General features: G+C 39.1%; 1 protein-coding gene across 7 annotated transcripts in view; it reads right to left on the bottom strand.

Moving 5' to 3' along the window:
• CDCA2 (cell division cycle associated 2) overlaps positions 1–19691 on the bottom strand; it is an 82489-nt gene that overhangs the window by 33775 nt on the left and 29023 nt on the right. For 5 of the 7 annotated variants that reach the window (XM_073232700.1, XM_073232701.1, XM_073232698.1 and 2 more), the window contains 2 exons: positions 13938–14106; positions 7045–11658 (listed from right to left, as the gene is read on the bottom strand). In XM_073232700.1, the coding sequence (XP_073088801.1) occupies positions 10454–11658; positions 13938–14106 (1374 nt within the window). In that variant the 3' untranslated portion in view covers positions 7045–10453. Of the gene's footprint in view, positions 1–7044; positions 11659–13937; positions 14107–19691 lie in introns of those variants that run through there. The other 2 variants (XM_073232705.1, XM_073232704.1) reach the window with 2 other exon arrangements.

Below are 19691 nucleotides of genomic sequence, written 5' to 3'. Positions count from 1 at the left end.
CTTAGTTGTCTGGGGGGAATACTTAACAACCTAAGTATGTTTCCCCAGGAGGTAATCTATTATATTTTGTCCAATTTCTTCCTCCAAGAACTGAATCAATTCATGATGTAATGCTCAGGGGAGAACAATCTTCTGGAAACAAAGTATCTTTCTGGGGACAAGGTTGAGGAAAACATCTTAATATTGTTACAGCTTTGGACTGGTGGTAACAGCTCTTTGCATGTGGACATGGCAGAGCGTGAGCCGGGAAGGCAGTGTCATGTCCAAAGGACATAAGCTTCCGAAGTGTTTGGAATAGGCTTAGCATTGTTTTCCTCTCTTGGAGAAATACAGGATATTAATTCATTCGGACATTTACAGGACAACTGCGGACAGAGGCACATACTTCGGGGACCGTTTTGAGAATGCCGCGTGCTCAGTGCTGGCACCTAAACGCAGAGGCAGCCCTGGCTTCTAGTTTACACAGTCCGTTGCTCCGGGCCCCCCCCTTCAAGCATTTTATTAGAGGAGAAAAGGTAAACTAACACTCACCATTCACTTAATTTTAGGAAAATAGAGGTAACTGTTGATTCTTTGAGAGAGATTGTGGATGACTTCAAAAATCTATTGTAGCTATTTGATTTCAAGGGTTACTGCAACTAAACTTTAAGAACAGCTGACAGGCACCCACCCCTGCCTTGGTAAGCACCCAGGTGGAGGAGCTCAAGCAAGTGAAATAACCAACAGGCTGAGTATGCGTCCGCAGGCCTCCTGTCTGTCCCAGGCTCACTGCTTGATGCCCTGCAGAGAAAAATCACTGTCCTCTTGTTCTTCTCAGGTGGGAACAACAGTAGCTCTTGCTATGCACTTCCAGAAATACACGGATCTTAGAGGCGGTGTTTCGTTTCACAATCGTGTGGTGGGCAAGAAAAATGGCGGAGGGTCAAAGCCTAGACGAAGGCTTTGGATTTAAGGAAATGGGCCTACGTTACTGATTTGAAGAAGAGACGTGTTCTCTCTGAGGAGAAAGGAAACCACAATGCCAGTTAAGAGGCTCCCACTTGATCGGGAAAGGTACAGTATTTCTAAATCTAAAAATAAATTCACTGATGTAAAAAAGGAACCCTTTAGCTGTCACAGGGTTTTAAAAAAAGTAGAATTAGATAAACCAATGTCCAATTATTCCTAAGCTATACAGGGAAAGTGCCCTATGCATCACATTTAAGTTTGAATACTAAGAACTTAGAGCAACATTTAAAGTAAAAAAGTAAGATTGTTTTTTTACCCAGTTTGCCCTCTGCCCCTCCTATCCTCGAGTTGACCGCTCGGCAGTCTGAGGGCTGTGGACCTCGGCAGTACCCACTCAGCCACTCACAAAGGTCTGTTTCCCACCATTCAGACATACTGCAAAACACGAAGCACCCACCCCTTAAAATGATTTATGCCCAGGACATGTCAGTCAGGCTAGTTGACAGGGAAATTCTTGGACTTCACAGTGCTTGGGAAGTTGAAATCTTTGCCTCAATGTGCAACATTTCTAACTGAAATGCAAGATGCCGGCAGGGATTTATCTGCAGTATTTATTATGTGAAAAGTTAGCAGCCAACGAGATTACCCAATGGCTTATTTCCACTCAGGCAGATGTCTATTATTGTTCAACAAAAATCAATGAAAATTAGAATTTTGTATTTCAAAGGGAGGACCTAAAAAGGTGAAGTCTTTGCTACCATTCTGAGAGGCAGATTGCTCGGCTTAAAAACTTGTTTCCAGTATTTCTTGGTTAAGGCACACACCAAGAGCCTTTTGGTTATGGGTGACCATAAATTTAAAGTTACTATTGTGACTAATAAAAATATATTTTGCCAGGGTCATGAAGCACAATGGGGCATTACAAAATGAATTATCTTGATTGTGCCGAGTATTCTCCACACAGATGCAAAGAGTGGGAATACTCAACATACTAAGCAGGGATGGCTGGAGTCAGTAACCATCGTTGGAGGCATCACCATAAAGGAGTCATTGATACTCACCAGAGCGGATTCTTTGGGGGCCATAGAAGGTTACCATCAAGGTTTTACTGCATATTTGCTGGATCTGATATTCCTAGAATTCTGATTCTTAGTGGCCTTTCTATATGTTTAAATGCTTAAATTCAACTATTTATCACTCTTCAGGGACCTGTGCATAATTTATTTACATTTGGAGTTACTATTATTGGAGAGAGGCTCATTGAAAAAATACTAGCAAAAAAGTAGTTTATTTAAAAGTATTACCCCGAATGCAATTCCTTAAGACAAATATCTAATGCTTAAGAAAAAAAGCCACCTGCAAGCTGTAAATATGTGTATTAATTTTTCCCTACAGTATTTGCTTTGGCTGTGACCTATCCTAATATTCAGTTGAACAAGGGCTAAAAATTGTCAAACCAAATTCTTGTTTGAGAGCTGAGCTCTAACTACTGCCAGTTTGAGAGAAACACACACCCAGGTTTAGGGAATATGTTTTGTTTGTTTTGGCTATGACATAGGGCAGAACAGTTTCCATCCCATTCGAATGCATTCAAGAGAGTTTGAAATATTGCACAATAAAAGTCATTCATTATATCTGTCTCCTTTCCCTTCCAAAAACAAAAATGGCTGCCCAGTTCCAAATCTACACAGGGGGCAGGAAGAAGGGAGTCATGGGGTCACTGGAAATCACCCAAGACTAACACCAGGTTTTTCAGGTTTGAGTTGGGAATACTTGTGAAATCTTCATTCCCAACCTATACTTGAAACAAGAAAAGACTGGTCGTCTTGGATTACTGCTCTGTGATGAACAATTAGAAAATGAACACATTGTACATGTTTAAATGTTAGGCATAAAATCACACACTTCACAGCCAAGCGCCTGGCATGTGAACTAAACTCATTTGAACCGAAAAATCCTTTTACTCACTTTCTCTGCTAAGTTTCAACTGTTGGACACCAATTTTACACTAAAAAAAAATTATTTCACTGTTTGGACCATACATTTGAAGAACCTGTTTTTGCAAACACCTGATGCTACTTATTAGCCATTACCGGATGCGCCTAAATTGAGAAAAAAATCGTCATATATTTTGTGTTTACCAGCAAGCACTTGAGATTTCACAACACTGCAAATGCAGTTTGCTTTTAAATGGCAAAAATACAAATGCCACTAAGAAAGCACTATGTTTAACATTACAAAACACTACCAAAATGGAAGAATGTTTTTTTAAAGAAAGTGCATTTTAAGTGGATAAACCAAGAGAATAAGAACCTATCAATGTAGTAAATAGATGTAACTGTATCTGTACATTTTAGAGCTTAAAAATTCACAAGTACACAGGAATCTGGAACTTAAAAAGAATTATATTAATTGCATTTTCTTGAATTACATCAAAACTAAAACGCCAGCTCTCTGCAACCCCTGCAGGCCACTAGCAGAGGAAATAAATTAAACCATCCAGTCAATGTGTCTGCTGTGGACAAATGGGAGAGGAAGACTTAAAGTCCTGTAAGAAAGACCTGCTTTCCAGCAGGTCACTGGAAAGTTTGGAAATCCCAATTTACCCCTTAAGAAAATGCAACTTGTATTTTTCTTTTGTGTGCATGTGTTCATTTTTTTCCCCTTTTCATATAAGTGATATTAAGGCTTAAAGTAAAAAAACAGAAGTTCCAGAAAATACTGGCTTCCAAATAACCTATGATTTTCCAAAAACCTAATCAATCTTGAAGTCACAACCAGGACTGAAGATGTGGGATAAAAAAATGTCTCAGGAATGGTGGTAATTACTCATCTTCTCACTAACACTATTATGTTACTTTTAGTCCTTATTGTTATTTCATAAAGAACACAAAAGTATCAAAGAGTGTATAAAAATGAACACATCTGTGCAATATTTAACTTTAAATTGTTAGGCCACAGAGTATTAGAAATTAGCCCATTCTAGAGCCACATTAGGGCTGTTCAAGAATTTTTTAATCTAATTGAAAAAATACCCCATTTTTTTTTCTGTATGTGCAATTATTTACTGTAACTTAATTTTATCCCAATTCTGTTTACTTAATCTAGGATTCCAAGCCCAGAGTTAATACTTTAGACATACACAAAGAAACCTGGGGGTACAAAAGATACAAATGTATAAGCACTCAAGGGAAGATTTTTAAAACCTTTGTTATGTACAATTCACAATCTGTAGTTTAGTTCTGAATCCATGATTCATCCAGTTATACTCATAAGCTTAGAATATAATGAGAAGTTAAGAAAAATACTTAAAAACACATACAAGATGAAGCCAACTTACAATGCCGTCTCAGTAAATTAATGAAAGGGTGTTTGGAATAGAACATGCCTTTACAATCCCCATTCCTCTGACTCTTCTTAGTGAACTTTGTTCAAGCATCACTTCTTTCAGAAAGAAAACAAACTTACCTGATCTGTGCTGGGGCCACCCTGAGGGCTAAGAGGTCTGGGGCATTCCTCCATAATCTTAACCTGCACTGTAATTCTGCTCCCTTCGAGAAAACTGATGTCTTGAAGGCAGTGATCACATTAGAAATTAATGTCTGGCACACATATTATGAATCCACAATATGCCTACTTGAGATGACCTGGTGCAATGAGATCTTCCCATATTAAGAAGTCATTCTCAAATGCTAATGCTACGTTCCATGTAAGGATAGTGACAATTTTTATACTAAATGAAAGTATAATAAAAACCTTAATTTATGAGAATAAATGAATCACTTATTAGATAATTTTTTGACAAACTTAATTTTGAAGCTTATTTTAACTCACTTCATTTTCTTGCTGATTATATATTGTCCAGTGTTCAAAAAAATTTCTTTCTGGATAACCAAATCTTATAGTGACTCAGGGTAACAATTTAAAATCATGAACTGCAGCAAACCAGCTTACAGAAGATTGGGCTGACTGTATAGGTAACCCCAAGGAAGCTGGTGTCCTTACCATATTTGATAGTTTACTACTATTGACTTTTTGCCAAAAAAAAATGCAGGTCTGGGTACAACTGTAGGCTCCAGGCAGAATTGGTTAGTCAACCTTCTTTTTCTACTGGACTCTTCCCTCACCAAAAGAATTTTAACACAAACCATGATAAAGATTCACAGTAAAGGGAAAAAAAAAAAAAAGAATTCACATGCTTCAGCACCCAAAAAGCAAATAACCCTATTAAAAAATGGGCAGAGGATATGAACAGACACTTCTCCAAAGAAGAAATTCAGACGGTCAACAGGCACATGAAAAGATGCTCCACATCACTAATTATCAGGAAAATGCAAATTAAAGCCACAATGTGATATCACCTCAGACCAGTTAGGATGGCCAACATAGAAAAGACTAGGAACAACAAATGCTGGTGAGGATGCGGAGAAAGGGGAACCCTCCTACACTGCTGGTGGGAATGTAAACTAGTTCAACCATTGTGGAAAGCTGTATGGAAGTTCCTCAAAAAAGTAAAAATAGAAATACCATTTGACCTAGGAATTCCACTCCTAGGAATTTACCCTAAGAATGTAGGACCCCAGGTTCAAAAAGACATATGCACCCCTAATGTCTATCACAGCACTATTTACAATAGCCAAGAAGTGGAAGCAACCTGAGTGTCCATCAGTAGATGAATGGATAAAGACAATTTGGTACATATACACAATGGAATATTATTCAGCCATAAGTAGAAAACAAATCCTACTATTTGCAACAACATGGATGGAGCTAGAGGGTATTATGTTTAGTCAAATAAGCCAGGTGGAGAAAGACAAGTATCAAATGATTTCACTCATCTGTGGAGCATAAGAACAAAGCGAAAACTGAAGGAACAAAACAGCAGCAGACCCACAGAAACCAAGAATGGACTAACAGATACCAAAGAGAAAGGGACTGGGGAGGGTGGGTGGGAAGGGATGGAGAAGGGGAATAAGGGGCATTATGATTAGCACACATAATGTGAGGTGGGTGGCATGGGGAAGGCAGTATAGCAGAGAGAAGACAAGTAGTGACTCTACAGCATCTTACTATGCTGATGGACAGTGACTGTAATGGGCTATGTGGTGGGGACTTGATAATGGGGGGAATGTAGTAACCATAATGTTGCTTATGTAATTTTATATTAATGATACCAAAATAAAAAAATAAAGTAAGTAAAAATAAAAAATCTTTAGAAAGCTTTTTATAGTTATTGAGATGGTGTGATGTTGGTTTTAGAACAGACATATAGATAGCTGGGACAGAATAAAGTCCAGAAATAGACCCACACGTATATGATTAACTGAATTTCAACAAAAGTGCCACAGTAATTCAATAAGGAATGTAATATTCAACAAATGGTGTTGAATGATTTCCATTAAAAACAAAACACCCTCACCTTACACAATATGCAAAAATTAACTCAAAGTACATCTAACACCTGAGAGCTATAACTATACTTCTAGAAGAAAACACAGGAGAGATCTTTGTGTCCTTGAGTTACACAAAGGTTTCTTACAATACAAAAGCATGAACTATTAAGGAAAAAATTGATAGATTATATCAAAATTTAATCTGCCCTTCAAAAGACACTGCTAAGAAAATAAAAAGACAAGCCACAGATGAGAAAAAATATTTGCAAGATACATATCCAATGAAGAACTTGTATCCAAATACACACAGAACTTTTCAATAAGACAATTGACAAAGGATTGCACAGATAAGAGATTTGAATAGACAGATGTTCCAATAGAAGAGGATATATCAGGGTGGCAAATAAGCACAGAAAAGATGTGCAACATCATTGGTCATTAGGGAAATATACATCAAAACCACAATGGGGTAATCCAACACAATTACTAGAATGCCTAAATGAAAAAGACCAAGAATACCAGGTACTGGTCAAAATGTGGAGCAGCTGAAAATGCTGCAGATGAGAATGCAGAATGGCGCAGCTGATGCCGAAAAGCCTGGCAGTTTCTTAAACATATTTAAACCGCACATCCCAGGAATCCCATTCCTGGGCATTTAGGCACAATATAAACAAAAACGGTGCTCACACAAAAGACCCGTAAGTGAATGTTTATAACAGCTTTATTTGTAATAGCCAAAAAATATTAACAATCCAAATAGCAATTGGTGAATGGATAAACACATGTGCTACATCCATAAAATGGAATACTACTTAGCAACAAACAAGAATCAACTACTTATAACATGTCATACAGGGAATTTCAAACACATTATGTCAAGTTTAAAAAGGCAGACACAAAAGTATATATATATATATATATCGTATGATCCCATTTATATGGCATTCTGGAAAAGGCACAACTGTATGGATGGAACTCAGATGAGCGATTGTGAGGGACTGGGCTTGGGGGCCAGGGGAATGGATTGCAAAGAATAGAAGGCAGCTTCTTTTGGGGGGGATGGAAATGTCCAATTACTGACTGTGATACTGGTTACGTGAGCATATGAATTTGCCAAAATTCAAACTGTACATTTAAAAAGGGTAAACATTACTGTAGGTTAATTATACCTTAATAAACCTGACTTTAAAGAAAAAGCTCTTTCAAACTAAAGAATGAACAAGGCATTCAATTTTTGCCAGATCTCAGTTCTACAGCTTAAATGCCCATGGAGGGCAGTGAGAAGACATGTAAGCAAAGTGGGATTGAGGAAGAATATGACCGAAGGCAAGGATGACAAAATCCTTATAAAGGAACTTTCCCAGATAAGGTCTACAGAAGAGAACTTAGTATTCATTTAATTTCAAGGAATTTATCTAACAGACACTTTCACACAAGCCCAGGTGGCATGATTTCGGTAACAAAAACTGGAGACAGTGAGTGTCCCCTGGAAAGGAGACAGCTAACCTAACTACATTACAGATACTCAAAGTATATAATCTATCCAGGAGTTGAAGGGCTGCGTAGCATGAGGGCTCACCACTGTAACACTGAAGCATCTTCATGATATTTTACTGAATAAAAGCATTAAGCCCCAGAATGGCACATCATAGGGAACCCCCAGCACACAACAAACCACATTCATGCGCACAGGGGCGAAGGCCTGCCACAAGTGTGCCGCTTGTTCACTGTCGACACACAGGAAGCTGGGGAGAGGAAGGTGTGCTACAGGATGCTGGCATCGGGTGAGGGAAGAGCCTTTAATTTTGTACAGATCTCTCCTTTTTGCAATAGCCACATATTCCTTTTGTAATTAATTGACTAGAGATAAAAGTTAGAGAGAAGAAGCCCCTGCAATACTGAACCACTGTGCGGGGCTTTAAGGCGATGCACACAGGGCCAGAACCACAGAGAAGCTGCTGCCACCTTCTGGAATAAACAAGAATCTACAGAGGCAGGCGGAGATAAGTAGCCGACATTCTAAGGCAAAAATGTCAAGGGTTACTGCAGTGAAAGATTAAGGCAGAAAAAAACTCTTCTGAAGCCAAGTTTCTGACTTAACTACTAATGAAAAGAAACAGGAACAAGCAAGCATGACTGAATACAGAAAACATTAACTTTTCACAATCTGAGATGCAAGCGAGATGGTAGGTAAAATTATGTCCAAATCGCTTTGATTTCTCAGAACTGTTCTGAGGAAAACTTTGTTTTTACTTTCTGTTATTTACAAATACCAATAAAACATTTATATCCAAACGTTGAAACCGAGAGAACGTATAAAGTGCTTGATTTTAACTGTAGATGCTAGAAAATGAGAGCAATTTTACATTTGTAAAACCACGCTGAAAAGAATCACAGATGGCGATGTTGCCCTTGTCCTCATTAGCATTTTTTTGAGAACTCAAAACAAAGCATGTGAAATTCTTAAAATACAACTGAGATCACCGGTCATCATACAGTAAAAAGGGGAGGAAATAGTCAGCAGCGGTTTTAGCATTCATATTAAACAAAGAAGAAAAAAATTTAAAAACAAAACCCTCTAACACTGTATGTTTCTTAAAGTTTTTTCTTTTTTTAATTACCAAAATCAAAAAGCTTCATTATAAGTTAATTCGTTTTGGGTTTTTTTTCTTTTTTGGTTTGTTTTCAGTGGTAGAAAGTTGCCAACCACACCAAGACACAAACGGGAGGGAAAAAAATCCCATAAATGATTTACGTGTAAAGATAAAAGAATTTTTTAAACAATCCACCCTTGAGCAGAAGAAATTGGGGATCACTTTGAGTGTTAATGTAAAATACATTTAGTCGTTAGCAGCAGGGGTTCCAGACCTATTGGTGCCAAGAAGGTAACAAATAGTCTCTCTCGCAGGCGGGGGAAATGGGCGCTCAGCAGGAGTCGTCTTCCCTGTTGTGTTATTTATAGAGAACTCTATTTGTTAACATGTTTCTGCTATCATGGCCAGGGAGAGTTTAATGATTTAAAGGATTTCAAAGACAATTGTTTAATGATACCGTGATTTATGCGCACTCCCAAATTCCAGATATACAGCAATGTAGATTTTCAAACTGCTATAGAGTATTTCTGACATTTAACCAGAAAATCCGAGACAAGTGATAGTACTTGATAGTGTGAAATAAAAAGTTAGGACTCCTAGAAAAGGCTACGTTAAAACAGAAAGCAGTGACCATGCTCCATGCTTCACATGAGTAAACTAATTTTCTAGGACCCCTTCAAGTGAGTTCCTGGATTTACACATTTTTTATGGAGAACCGTGAATTAAACCCCAAATTACCTGTGACTGATTTGAATAATCTGGGGGATGAGTCAACTAAACTGCTGTATTTTCACCAAAAACCAATCCCTTACCTCCCGTTCCACAAAACATGTATGAATTTTGTTTAAAGGACAAAATGCTTTCACATTTTTAATTTATAATTTACATATTCATTTTTAACATTTATAATATTTTCATCATTATAAGAACTTCCTTAAATTCCATGTTTAAGATTTGATTTTAATTTACTTGCACTTGAGATAAAGTCATTAACTTAACCCAGAGGGAAAACAAGCCTTATAATTTCTACCTTTTCTAATTGTTGAAACTTTCCGTTTTTTTGCATTTCAAAATAAAATCTCTTGTCCCTCTTTAAGTTTCAACCTTGCACTACCTTCAATCTTCATAAAGTTACATTAATTCTATCAATTTTTTAAAACTCTTCTCATCCAGATATGAATCATCTCTGAAAGACTTTTTTTTTAAACGGATACTGTAAAACTTTCAGTTGTAAATATATACTAATGTGACATGAAGCTTAAGAGACCTATTGCTAGGTCTAAAAATCCTTCTTAGCAAAATACTAACGGTATCATTCACAGGGAGAAGAATATATTCAATAGAATGTTTTCTTTTTGAAGGGAGAAATTCACTTAATTCTACTTAAAAAAATAGGTTCCACTAAAATGACTTTATTTGAAACTTTCAAAAATACTGAAGTTGAACAAAGGACGGGAAGGAAAGACGGCCTGTTCAGCGAGGGTGGCTGCCTTTCTTGCTGAGCGATCAGCAGGCAACTCAGTTACAGGTTGGGGTCTCTGACCGTCCAATTCTTTGTCCACTTCTTTCAAAGTCAGTCAGAGAGCTCGCTCTCTCCTGGTCGAGAGTTTCTTTTGCAGCATTTTGACTGAGGACGGGTTTTTGTATTGCAAGCGTAGATGTACAAAAGCTCTTCCTCCTGTGCCGGCGCGGGTGGGAAGGAAGGCCCCCACGGTCGTGTTTACCCGGGACGGCGGGCGGCACACCTGGTTTCTGGGGAGACACACTTTCAAACCCTCTGCTGTCCAGCGCACACAGTGTTCTCCTTTTGGTTCTCTGGGAAGCCCAGCGAGCGGGAGGCAATGGGAGCGAGACCCACACGAGCCCTTCCTCTTCCAAGTCTTCACGCAGCCTTGTGCTACGTCTCACTTTGGTTTCACTATTTGTTCTCTGAAAGCTCTGCTCTATGCTTTCAGATAAATCTTTATACAGTTCAGAATTTTCTAAGCTAAACTTTACAGAGGTGCTCGTGCAAGAGGAAGGCTCACGACTTCCATTCTTTTCCAACTGCAAACTTTGGCCAGGACAGTAACACAAAGAGCAGCTTTTACATTTCCTTTCTCTACAACTCATGCCGCTAGTACTTTCGGCACAGTTTCTTCCCAAAGCCTCCCTTGGACTTTTACCTTCCTTTACACTGTTGATTAAGACATCTTCTGAACAGCCACGTTCTTTTCGAGTGTCAGACAGTAAATGCTGGGCCTGCAGTTTTCCCTCTGTGCCTACCAAGCAATCATCCTGCTTTTCACACTTTATATCTGTTGGAATTTTATGGATTTGAAAAAGGTTTTCTATATTTTGACCAGCAGCAGACAATTTTGGGGACTGCAGGCTAATATTAGGGTCTGGATTGTCTGAAACAAGGGGCTTTTCAGTCACAGAAGCCCAAGGAATCTTACTGTTTTCATTCTTGGTTCTGTTTTTTCGTTCATTTTCATTTTCCAACTTAATGTCTGCTTTTGGAATATTCTTATTTTCAGTAATTTCTACAGTATTTGTATTTGAATCTTGATCAAAAATAGCATTTATAAGAGATGAGGAACTTTCTGTGTGAGAGCTGTAGCATTCAGATGTATTGTGTTTATTAAAGCCTTGATTCATCTGCAAATCTGGGTTCACAGGCAAAAGATTCTCTCTTTTAGGATGCTTCACTTCTTCAAGTTCACCAGTTAGGTTGAAAATATCTATGGGCATGTAAAGAAATTTAAATCCAACTAAAAACTAACAATGGAAACAAACTAACAAATCTAACAGGTGCCATACTGTATTGTTTTAAATTCTCAAAAGTCACAAGACCTGCCAACATGACACCGCACTTGCCCTCATCTGTCAGTCCTCTTTCTCTTTAAGTTCTTCCCCAACCCACAGGCTAAGAAAATATGTATTTAATACATGGCTCAAAACACATAAGCTCAGACCAGGAAAATGAGAAGTGGATCTTAAATTGCTTCTCCAGTTCTAATGTACTTCCCACACTGCAAGGTCGCTTAGTGTAAAAATGAGCAACATCATGCTTCTAAAATTTTTCTATCCATGTTTCCTCTTGGAATTCTGGGGAATCTGAGGACTTAGCTAAATGAAGGTACTTCTGAAGAGAGTCAGGTCTATGAGCTGTTAAAAATCAGTAGGACCCGTACTGTACTCTCAAAGAGCGCCCTGTTTGTTTCAATATTCTAAAACTCTCTCCTGTCCACCTCCATCTCTGACTAGAATTCATCCTCCAGGAGGACTTACCACGCAGAGGCTGTCATGTGTTTTTGGCACACTGTGTCACACAGGTTAAAAAAAAAAAAGGGGGGGAGCTTCTAAGTGAACATGACGCAGCCTGACTATATTCAGGCTTTGTGCGTTCTAAAGCTCAGTAACCATTTTTATTAGATGCCATCCCTCTTGTTCCCTCAGGTAACAAGTTTTTAATTGTCCAGCCAAATGAATAAAAAGTGTTTTAAAGTCAAAACTGGAAGATATACAAAACATGAGCCAAGCCAAAAATCTAAAAAAGAGTATTTCAATTTGAAAAGGTATATATCCATGATTTGGGTACTTAAAATTATGTCATGCAAAGCCAGAGATCAACACAGGGTAGGGTCTAGTCAGTGCCAACCAACCAATACATTACTTGGGCTCTTTAGACAACTTTAAAAATTGGTATTTATGTATTTTTCATGAAATTGACATACTAGAGGAAGAAGGTAGGGGAGAGAGATGGAAGGAGGAAGAGAGAAAGACGGAGAGGGAGGGAGGGAGGGAAGGAGGCAGGGAAATGCTTTAACCCACGAGGCAGATGACATCACTGGTTATAGATAAAAAGTGCTTCAGGTATCTTAAATACAAGATGGAAAACGTATACCAACAGTCACTGTTTAAACATCATTGGGAAAACTCCTGTTAGGAACTGGAGATATAATGAAAATCAGACTTTTTTCCTGGGAAGGTAGCCAACACAGCTAAATCTTAAAGGATAAGCAGTGTTAGGCCAGATTAAAAAGACGTGGGGTGGCTGAACCCCATCCCCAGAGGTACCACACAGAGAGGCTGGGGTGGGACGGAACTGCCACTGCTGGTGCCCTGGGGCCAGAGCTGAGTGGGTGACTGTGCGGTCATGGTTGTGTTTGCTTACATTTGGGGGCTTTCCTGAAGTAAAGAAGTAGGCAGAAGCCAAGAGTCTGTAGAGATATGTACCTTATTCATCCTTGAATCTGTTATAAATCCTGCATGGCATGTGGTGATGGGGACACAGGCTATAAATATCTGATGACTGACAGGGATGGCTAGTTTAAAAATAATTGTATAAAAAATTAACACACCAAATGAGCACATACTCTTATTATTTTCAGCATGCTTTAGTCAATTTAAAACTCAGGCATTACACACCAGATGCCAACTCCAATCCAATTTTTATCTAACTAGTTTATCAACTGACTTAATCTTCATTTTTAAACAAAGCTTTCATGGTAACCAAGTTCAATCTAGGAATGTTCTTTCCAGAAGATGTTTAGCAGGGCCAACCCTACTGAAACATCACAGGGCAAGTATGTTTTTGAAATTTCTGCCCTCGATTATAAAAGATAAATCCCTTACTGAGCCATCAAACCTTGTCTACTTTGAATGATGGACTACAACACCAAACAGAATTCATTTTACTTGAGCAAAACACTTTAAAAAGCAAACAGGATAAAAGGAGATTATTTTCCCTAAAACTGTTTGCAGTATCTTGGATCTGAGCTTTGCTGGGTGGCGGATCCAGAGCTTCCCTCAGATTCTGAGGGTCTCCGGGATGTAACACTGATACACCACTGCTTCCTTAACTGGAAATTCTCAGGGTACTAGGCGGAAAAGCTCCTATTTTTTAATTACATAATCTTTACACAAAATGAATGGGCGAAAGGGAAATAAAGAGTGAAATAGGAACAAAGAGGGTGAAGAGAAGGGACAGAGTGTAAAGAGAAGCAGGATGGGATACCTGAACACACCCTCCACATGCCTGGAACGGAAGGTGCCACCTCGGAGGCCTCGGGCAACTCGAGAATGGGACTCAGGAGAGGCTTCTTAGAAGCAATGTCTCTTTCCCCATATAAAGACTTCTGAACGCTTTTCTTGCTCTTTTTCTTCTTTCTGCAACTTTTGAAAGCCTGAAAAAATGTATTAAAACACTGAGAAAGGTAGCACCATGTGCAATTTTGACCCATTCATTTTTACAGAAAAGCTTAAGACCAGTTACTCCATTTGAAATTTTAGAAAGCTGAGTCGGGGTCAGGGGCTACATAGCTTATAGAGTCAAATCAGATATGAGTCAGAACTCAGTTTACAAATTGTAGGGTAGTGTCCTGTATTTCCAGAGGATTTGCCAAACTATGTTCTGGATGAGTGAAAAATACACGAGATGCTGTAGAGTTGGACAGACTTAAGATATGAGATATTTGTAACTAGGATGTATTTCAGATAACTCAGGGTTAACCTAAAATGAGTTATCTACTAGACGTTATAGGAGACTCTTTTGTTCACAGATCTGGATTATGGAATAAGAGGCATGTACATAAAATTTAAAGGTAAGACAAAGCTAGCTGAGATGTTTCAAACAAATGATTTCATCAAGATTTGAAAAGGTCAAAATCAGATGGATTTTGACAAGTATAAATAGAAGATGAGGGGCAGAGGCTGGGAAAACATGTGGGTCGCAATAAAAATTAAAACTGCCTAATAATGAAATGTGGTATTAAACCCAATTCTGACTGCCATATGAATAACAGAACTATTGTTATATGTTAAAAACAAGTTTCATATGGAAAAGACTTGAGGGAAATGCAAACATATTGAAATAAGATTGTTATGAACAAAAAAATGAAATATATTCCATGTGATAATACTGAGAACCAGACTTTAGATCAACATAAGTAACATGTTTTTAATAATTATGCTTCTGGAAAATGGAATCCACTCGAACATTTACGGAGAAACTTCTGTGTGCAGGTAATAACTTGCTAGCTATGACACATTAAAAGCAAACAAGATGTGCTCTTTAGAAGCTCAGTCTGGTGGCAAGTTAATTTTAACATACATACCATGACAGACTTTAGCCATTACAGGAGTGGTGCAGCAGGGCTTCAGCAAGAGAATAACTGAAAGAGCTCGGAGGGGCATCAGGGCAGGGGCAGAGTGGTGATTGGCACTGCGGGGCCTGCATGGAAGTGGCAGGAGCTACCAAGGCGGGCAGGGCCCTGGTGGGCAGTGAGGGCGTTAGGGAGTGGCAACGTGTGACTTTGCATCTAAGAAAGAGGTTTGGGTGACAGCATAGAAACCAATCACGTGAAGAGTGGTGACATTCAAGAGTACAGAAATGGCACAGAACTGTATGTTCCTTGAGATATCTATAGATAGCCTGTATAAACAAAAAGGAACAAAACATTCCAGGGAAAAATAATTTTAGAACTGTATAAGATAAATGTTCCTCTTGGTGATTTACAGTATATATTCAACATTAAGTTCTCTGAGCAGTCATTCCTTGGTATAAATAATCTCGGTATACATTAGGAAAATGCTGGGTTGTTATTTTTCCATGAACCTTTTTTTCTGGAACATGTGCTGACATTCCATGGAACAGTTGGGGAAATGATAGCTTGGTCAATGGATGTGGAAGCCAAGAGAAAAATCTTAACTTGGGACTATAGATGAGTCACAGAATAGAAACATTTGGCCTTTGGCGTCGGATGCCCGATTCTGCCACTCAACAGCTTTATCTGAAGCAAGTTACCCCACCTCCTTGTGCCTCATTCTCATCTGCAAAATCGGAATCACGACAGCACATACCCCAGAAAGGCCGTAGTATTAAATAAGTTAATGTGTGACTGGATGAGACAGGGTGCGACCCACAGTAAGAGCCATGGGTTAGCTAGTCCCATTCTTTACTTCCTTCCTAATTCTTTGAGAATTGATACAGGAAACAATACGTCTAAGGGCAAATTATGCTCTTAGTATCAGTGTGTAACACAGGCTCCACAAGGTCAGTTAATGTACTATGGTCAATGTCATCAGGGTATACAATCTGCTGATGCTCCGTTTTTCAAGGTCACAGTCAAAGGAGTCCACCACCCAAAAGAAAAGCAAAGCTTAGTGGCCAAAGCATGTGCAGCCTGTCAAGGGCCCCCACCCAGCGGAGCTCCCTTCTTTCCTGTCCCCTCGCCCTATAACCATACTGTTTTTGGCTCATTCTCCTTTTATATTTAAAGATTTTATGTGCGTATGTGTATACCTACACATAATTTTCAAAATATTATTAACTTATTATTTTTAATGTTCCCTATTTTTTTTTACATAAAAGGTAGTACATTAGTTTGACATATTAGCTGCCATAACAAAATACCACAGCCAGGTGGCTTAAACAGTACTTATTTATTCTCCCCCAGTTCTGGAGGCTGGAAGTCCAAGATCAAGGTGCTGGGCTGGGCTTCGTGGGAACTCCCTCTTCGGCATGCAGATGGCTGCCTTCCTGCCACCTCCTCACGGGGTCTTCTCCCTGCAGGTGCCCAACATCTCCTTCTGTGTCCAAACTTCCTCTTACAAGGACACCAGTCAGACTGGATTCGGACACATCAAACAGCCCTAACTTAATCGCCCCTTCAAAGGCCCCTCATCCAGACACAGCCACACTCCGAGGTGCTGGGCATCAGGGCTCCGAGGGGTGAATCCTGGGAGAGCACATCTCAGTCCCCTGGAGCACAGGGAGCTTCCAATATACCCCGTTTGGTAACTTGGTTTTCTCAGCACAATAGGCATCATTCCACAGCAGTATTGGAATTTTTTCTTTTTTCACTGCAAAATTCTCACTTTGTGAACACAGCTTCGTTTATTCCACTCGTCACATACTGGTATTTGGTTTGTTTCTCATGTCTTGGAAAACCAAGAGGGCTGCGATCTGCACAGATGACGTCTTTCAATTCTGTCCTGGATCTCTGAGATAGATTCCCAGAAATGGGACTGCAGGGCCAAAATGAAAATGAAGATCTAATTGGCTCAATATTACCACCCTGTTCTCCACTGAGACTTGCATTACCAGCAAACACGCGAGCGCGGCTGTTTACTCCCCACCCTTACCAAAACAATACACTGCGAAGCTTTTGGGTTCTCACTAATCTGAAATGGTAAGAAGTGATCTCTCAACACGTAACAGCTGCAGTTTTCTCACGATGATAAGCAAGTCTGAACATGTTTTTACATACATTTAAAGGCCATTTTCATTTCAAGTTTGTGTAATTTTAGAAATATTAGAGATGTGAATTTTTTATTCAACTTAGAAACTCTTTAAATTCAGTGATATTAATCCTCTGGCGTTTGATAGGAATTGCCACTACTTTTTCCAAGTTTCTTTTGTCTTTTAAATTTTCTCTTGCAGTTTTTTTCCTCATGCATGTTCCATGTTGTTTGGGTTAAATAGAGTGAAATTTACTATTTTCCAAACTCACTATTTCTGGGTTTGAGTCATATTTTGGAAACTTTCTCCATTTCTAGGTTATAAAGGAATTCACGAATTCTAATGCTAACCAAGTCAGCAGCTTTATTTTTTTCAAAGTTTGTCCAGGTTTCTTGAGATATGATAAATAAAAATCGTATATATACTATTTAGGCTGTATAATGTGACTTTTTAAAAGTGTACAACACAATAATTAATATACTACACAATGACTTAACATTGTGACATGATGACCACAATCAAGGTAATAAACAGACCCATCACCTCACACAGGTACCAGTCACTGTGTGTGTGTGTGTAAGTGGTGAACACTTGAGATCTACTAACTGGCAAATTTCGAGTACACAGGACAGTCCAGATGGCTGCTGACTCCCTGCCATGAAAAATGAGACTATTGCTCACTTAGGCGAAACCTGCTTCTGGCCTAGGCTGACTTTGGTTCTCCTACTGGTTACCTCTGAATGTAAATTTCTACTTCTTTTCACCAACTTTTAAAATATTATCTTGAATCCCTAATGATAATAACAGCCACAGTGCTCACCAAGGCCAGACTTTGTTCTACGCATGTTACATGTATACACCACTACCACATCCATTTCAAAACCAAGAGAGGAATCAAGAGCCTTGCCCACGCCTCCACTGCTAGAAAGCTGTCGAGCCAGGATTTACAACCCAGGCTCCAGAACCCGCACTCTTATTAACCACTAACCTGTTAATGCCCTTGTCTGCACCGTTTCTACCCACTTTTCACCATCTGCTATTAGATACACTTGGATTCTTTTGTACAACAATCAAATGTAAAACTTTGCTCTTAGCTGGAAAATCGGTAAGAGTGTTTCATCCTCTGCCAAGGACAGAGCTCACATTCCTTTCCTTTCCTCTGGTGCCCCCTGTAGGTTATTCCTAACACTACAAAATATATTTTCCCTACACTCCATTATTGCTTGAAATTCCACAAACTAAAGTTTGTTTCCTGTTTGCTCCAAAACATTTGTATGCAGACTTATTTGAACTAGTATATATTGCTTTTCTTTTTCTTCTTACATGGCTCGTTTCCCATTTTATCAATCATAGGTCTTTTAGATTCCACCCCCACCCCCACAGATCTCCTTGGGGCACCTTTCCACTTGCTCAAATTTGGGCTGGTTGCTCTGTGCTGGCTGAACAGCTATAACCAGAGATTTCCCTTGCATTGCTCTCCTGTATTATTAGATCCACTGTGTCCTGAATTTTCAAGTTTACTTTCTCATTTTGCTATCCTATCTCCTCCAGCAATATCCAAAACACACTTTCAGAGTCCCTGAGAGTATAAATATCTTCATTTTTTCTTTCACACTTAACTGAATTTGGCTAAGTTCCTTTCAAAGCTTTAAATGTTCTGTTGCATTATCTCAGCATTCAGACTGCTGTTAAACTTGATACCACTCTGGTTCTTACTTCCTAGTGGGAAAAGTGCACTGTTTTGTTACCATCACTGATCAACTTCACATTGCACATCTAAGTCCTGGCGTTTCCCCATGGTACTAGGTATGACAATAGATCCTTTTAATCTGAAGGCTCCTTTCTCCAGTTCTGGGAAATCCTCTTCTTTTATTTAGACAATTTCTCCCATTCTATGTTCTTTCTGAGATGCCCACGAAGTTTTCTAGATTGGTCCTCCATGTCTATTACTAGTCTGTCTCTCCTCTGCTCTATCTTCAGGCAGAATATCCTTAACTTTATTTTCTAGTCCAACTACTGAAAGTTTTGTATTTTTGCAAAAACTTCTCTCCTTTTTCATAGCATCCCCTTCTTAGTTTGATGCAGATAATATTTTTCTTAACTATGAGTATGTTAGAATATTTATTTTTTAAAGTAAAGTGTCCATTCATTCCCCAAGTCACATTTCTCTCTCGGGTCAGTTTTTCAGCTGTTTAGATTTGGTCTTTCAGGCTCTTGGTTCTCAGTTGTCTGATTCTTAAGAAAAGATTGGATAACGGGTTTCCTCTACTTTCCAACTCAGTCTCTTCCCTGCAGAGAAATTCTCCTAGGAACTGTGTGTGGGACAGGGCAGGAGCTGCTGTCAGGCATGTGGGACTCCCCAGTGCCAGCACGAGGGCTCTAACACCTGTTCTAAGCTTCAGGGTGGGAAGGGGGCTGGGGTGCCAACAGGAGCAAGTCGTTCCATACACAGGACTTCAAGTAACCTCTCTGTTTTTCACTGCTTCTCACTCTCACCATCCACTGCATGCGCCAATACTGGGCCCAGAG

This window comes from Manis javanica, chromosome 3, assembly GCF_040802235.1.
Source record: "Manis javanica isolate MJ-LG chromosome 3, MJ_LKY, whole genome shotgun sequence".
NCBI classification, from domain to species: Eukaryota; Metazoa; Chordata; class Mammalia; order Pholidota; family Manidae; genus Manis; species Manis javanica.
The sequence above is the reverse complement of the archived record's forward strand: the minus strand, read 5'-3'. Positions and strand labels throughout refer to the sequence as shown.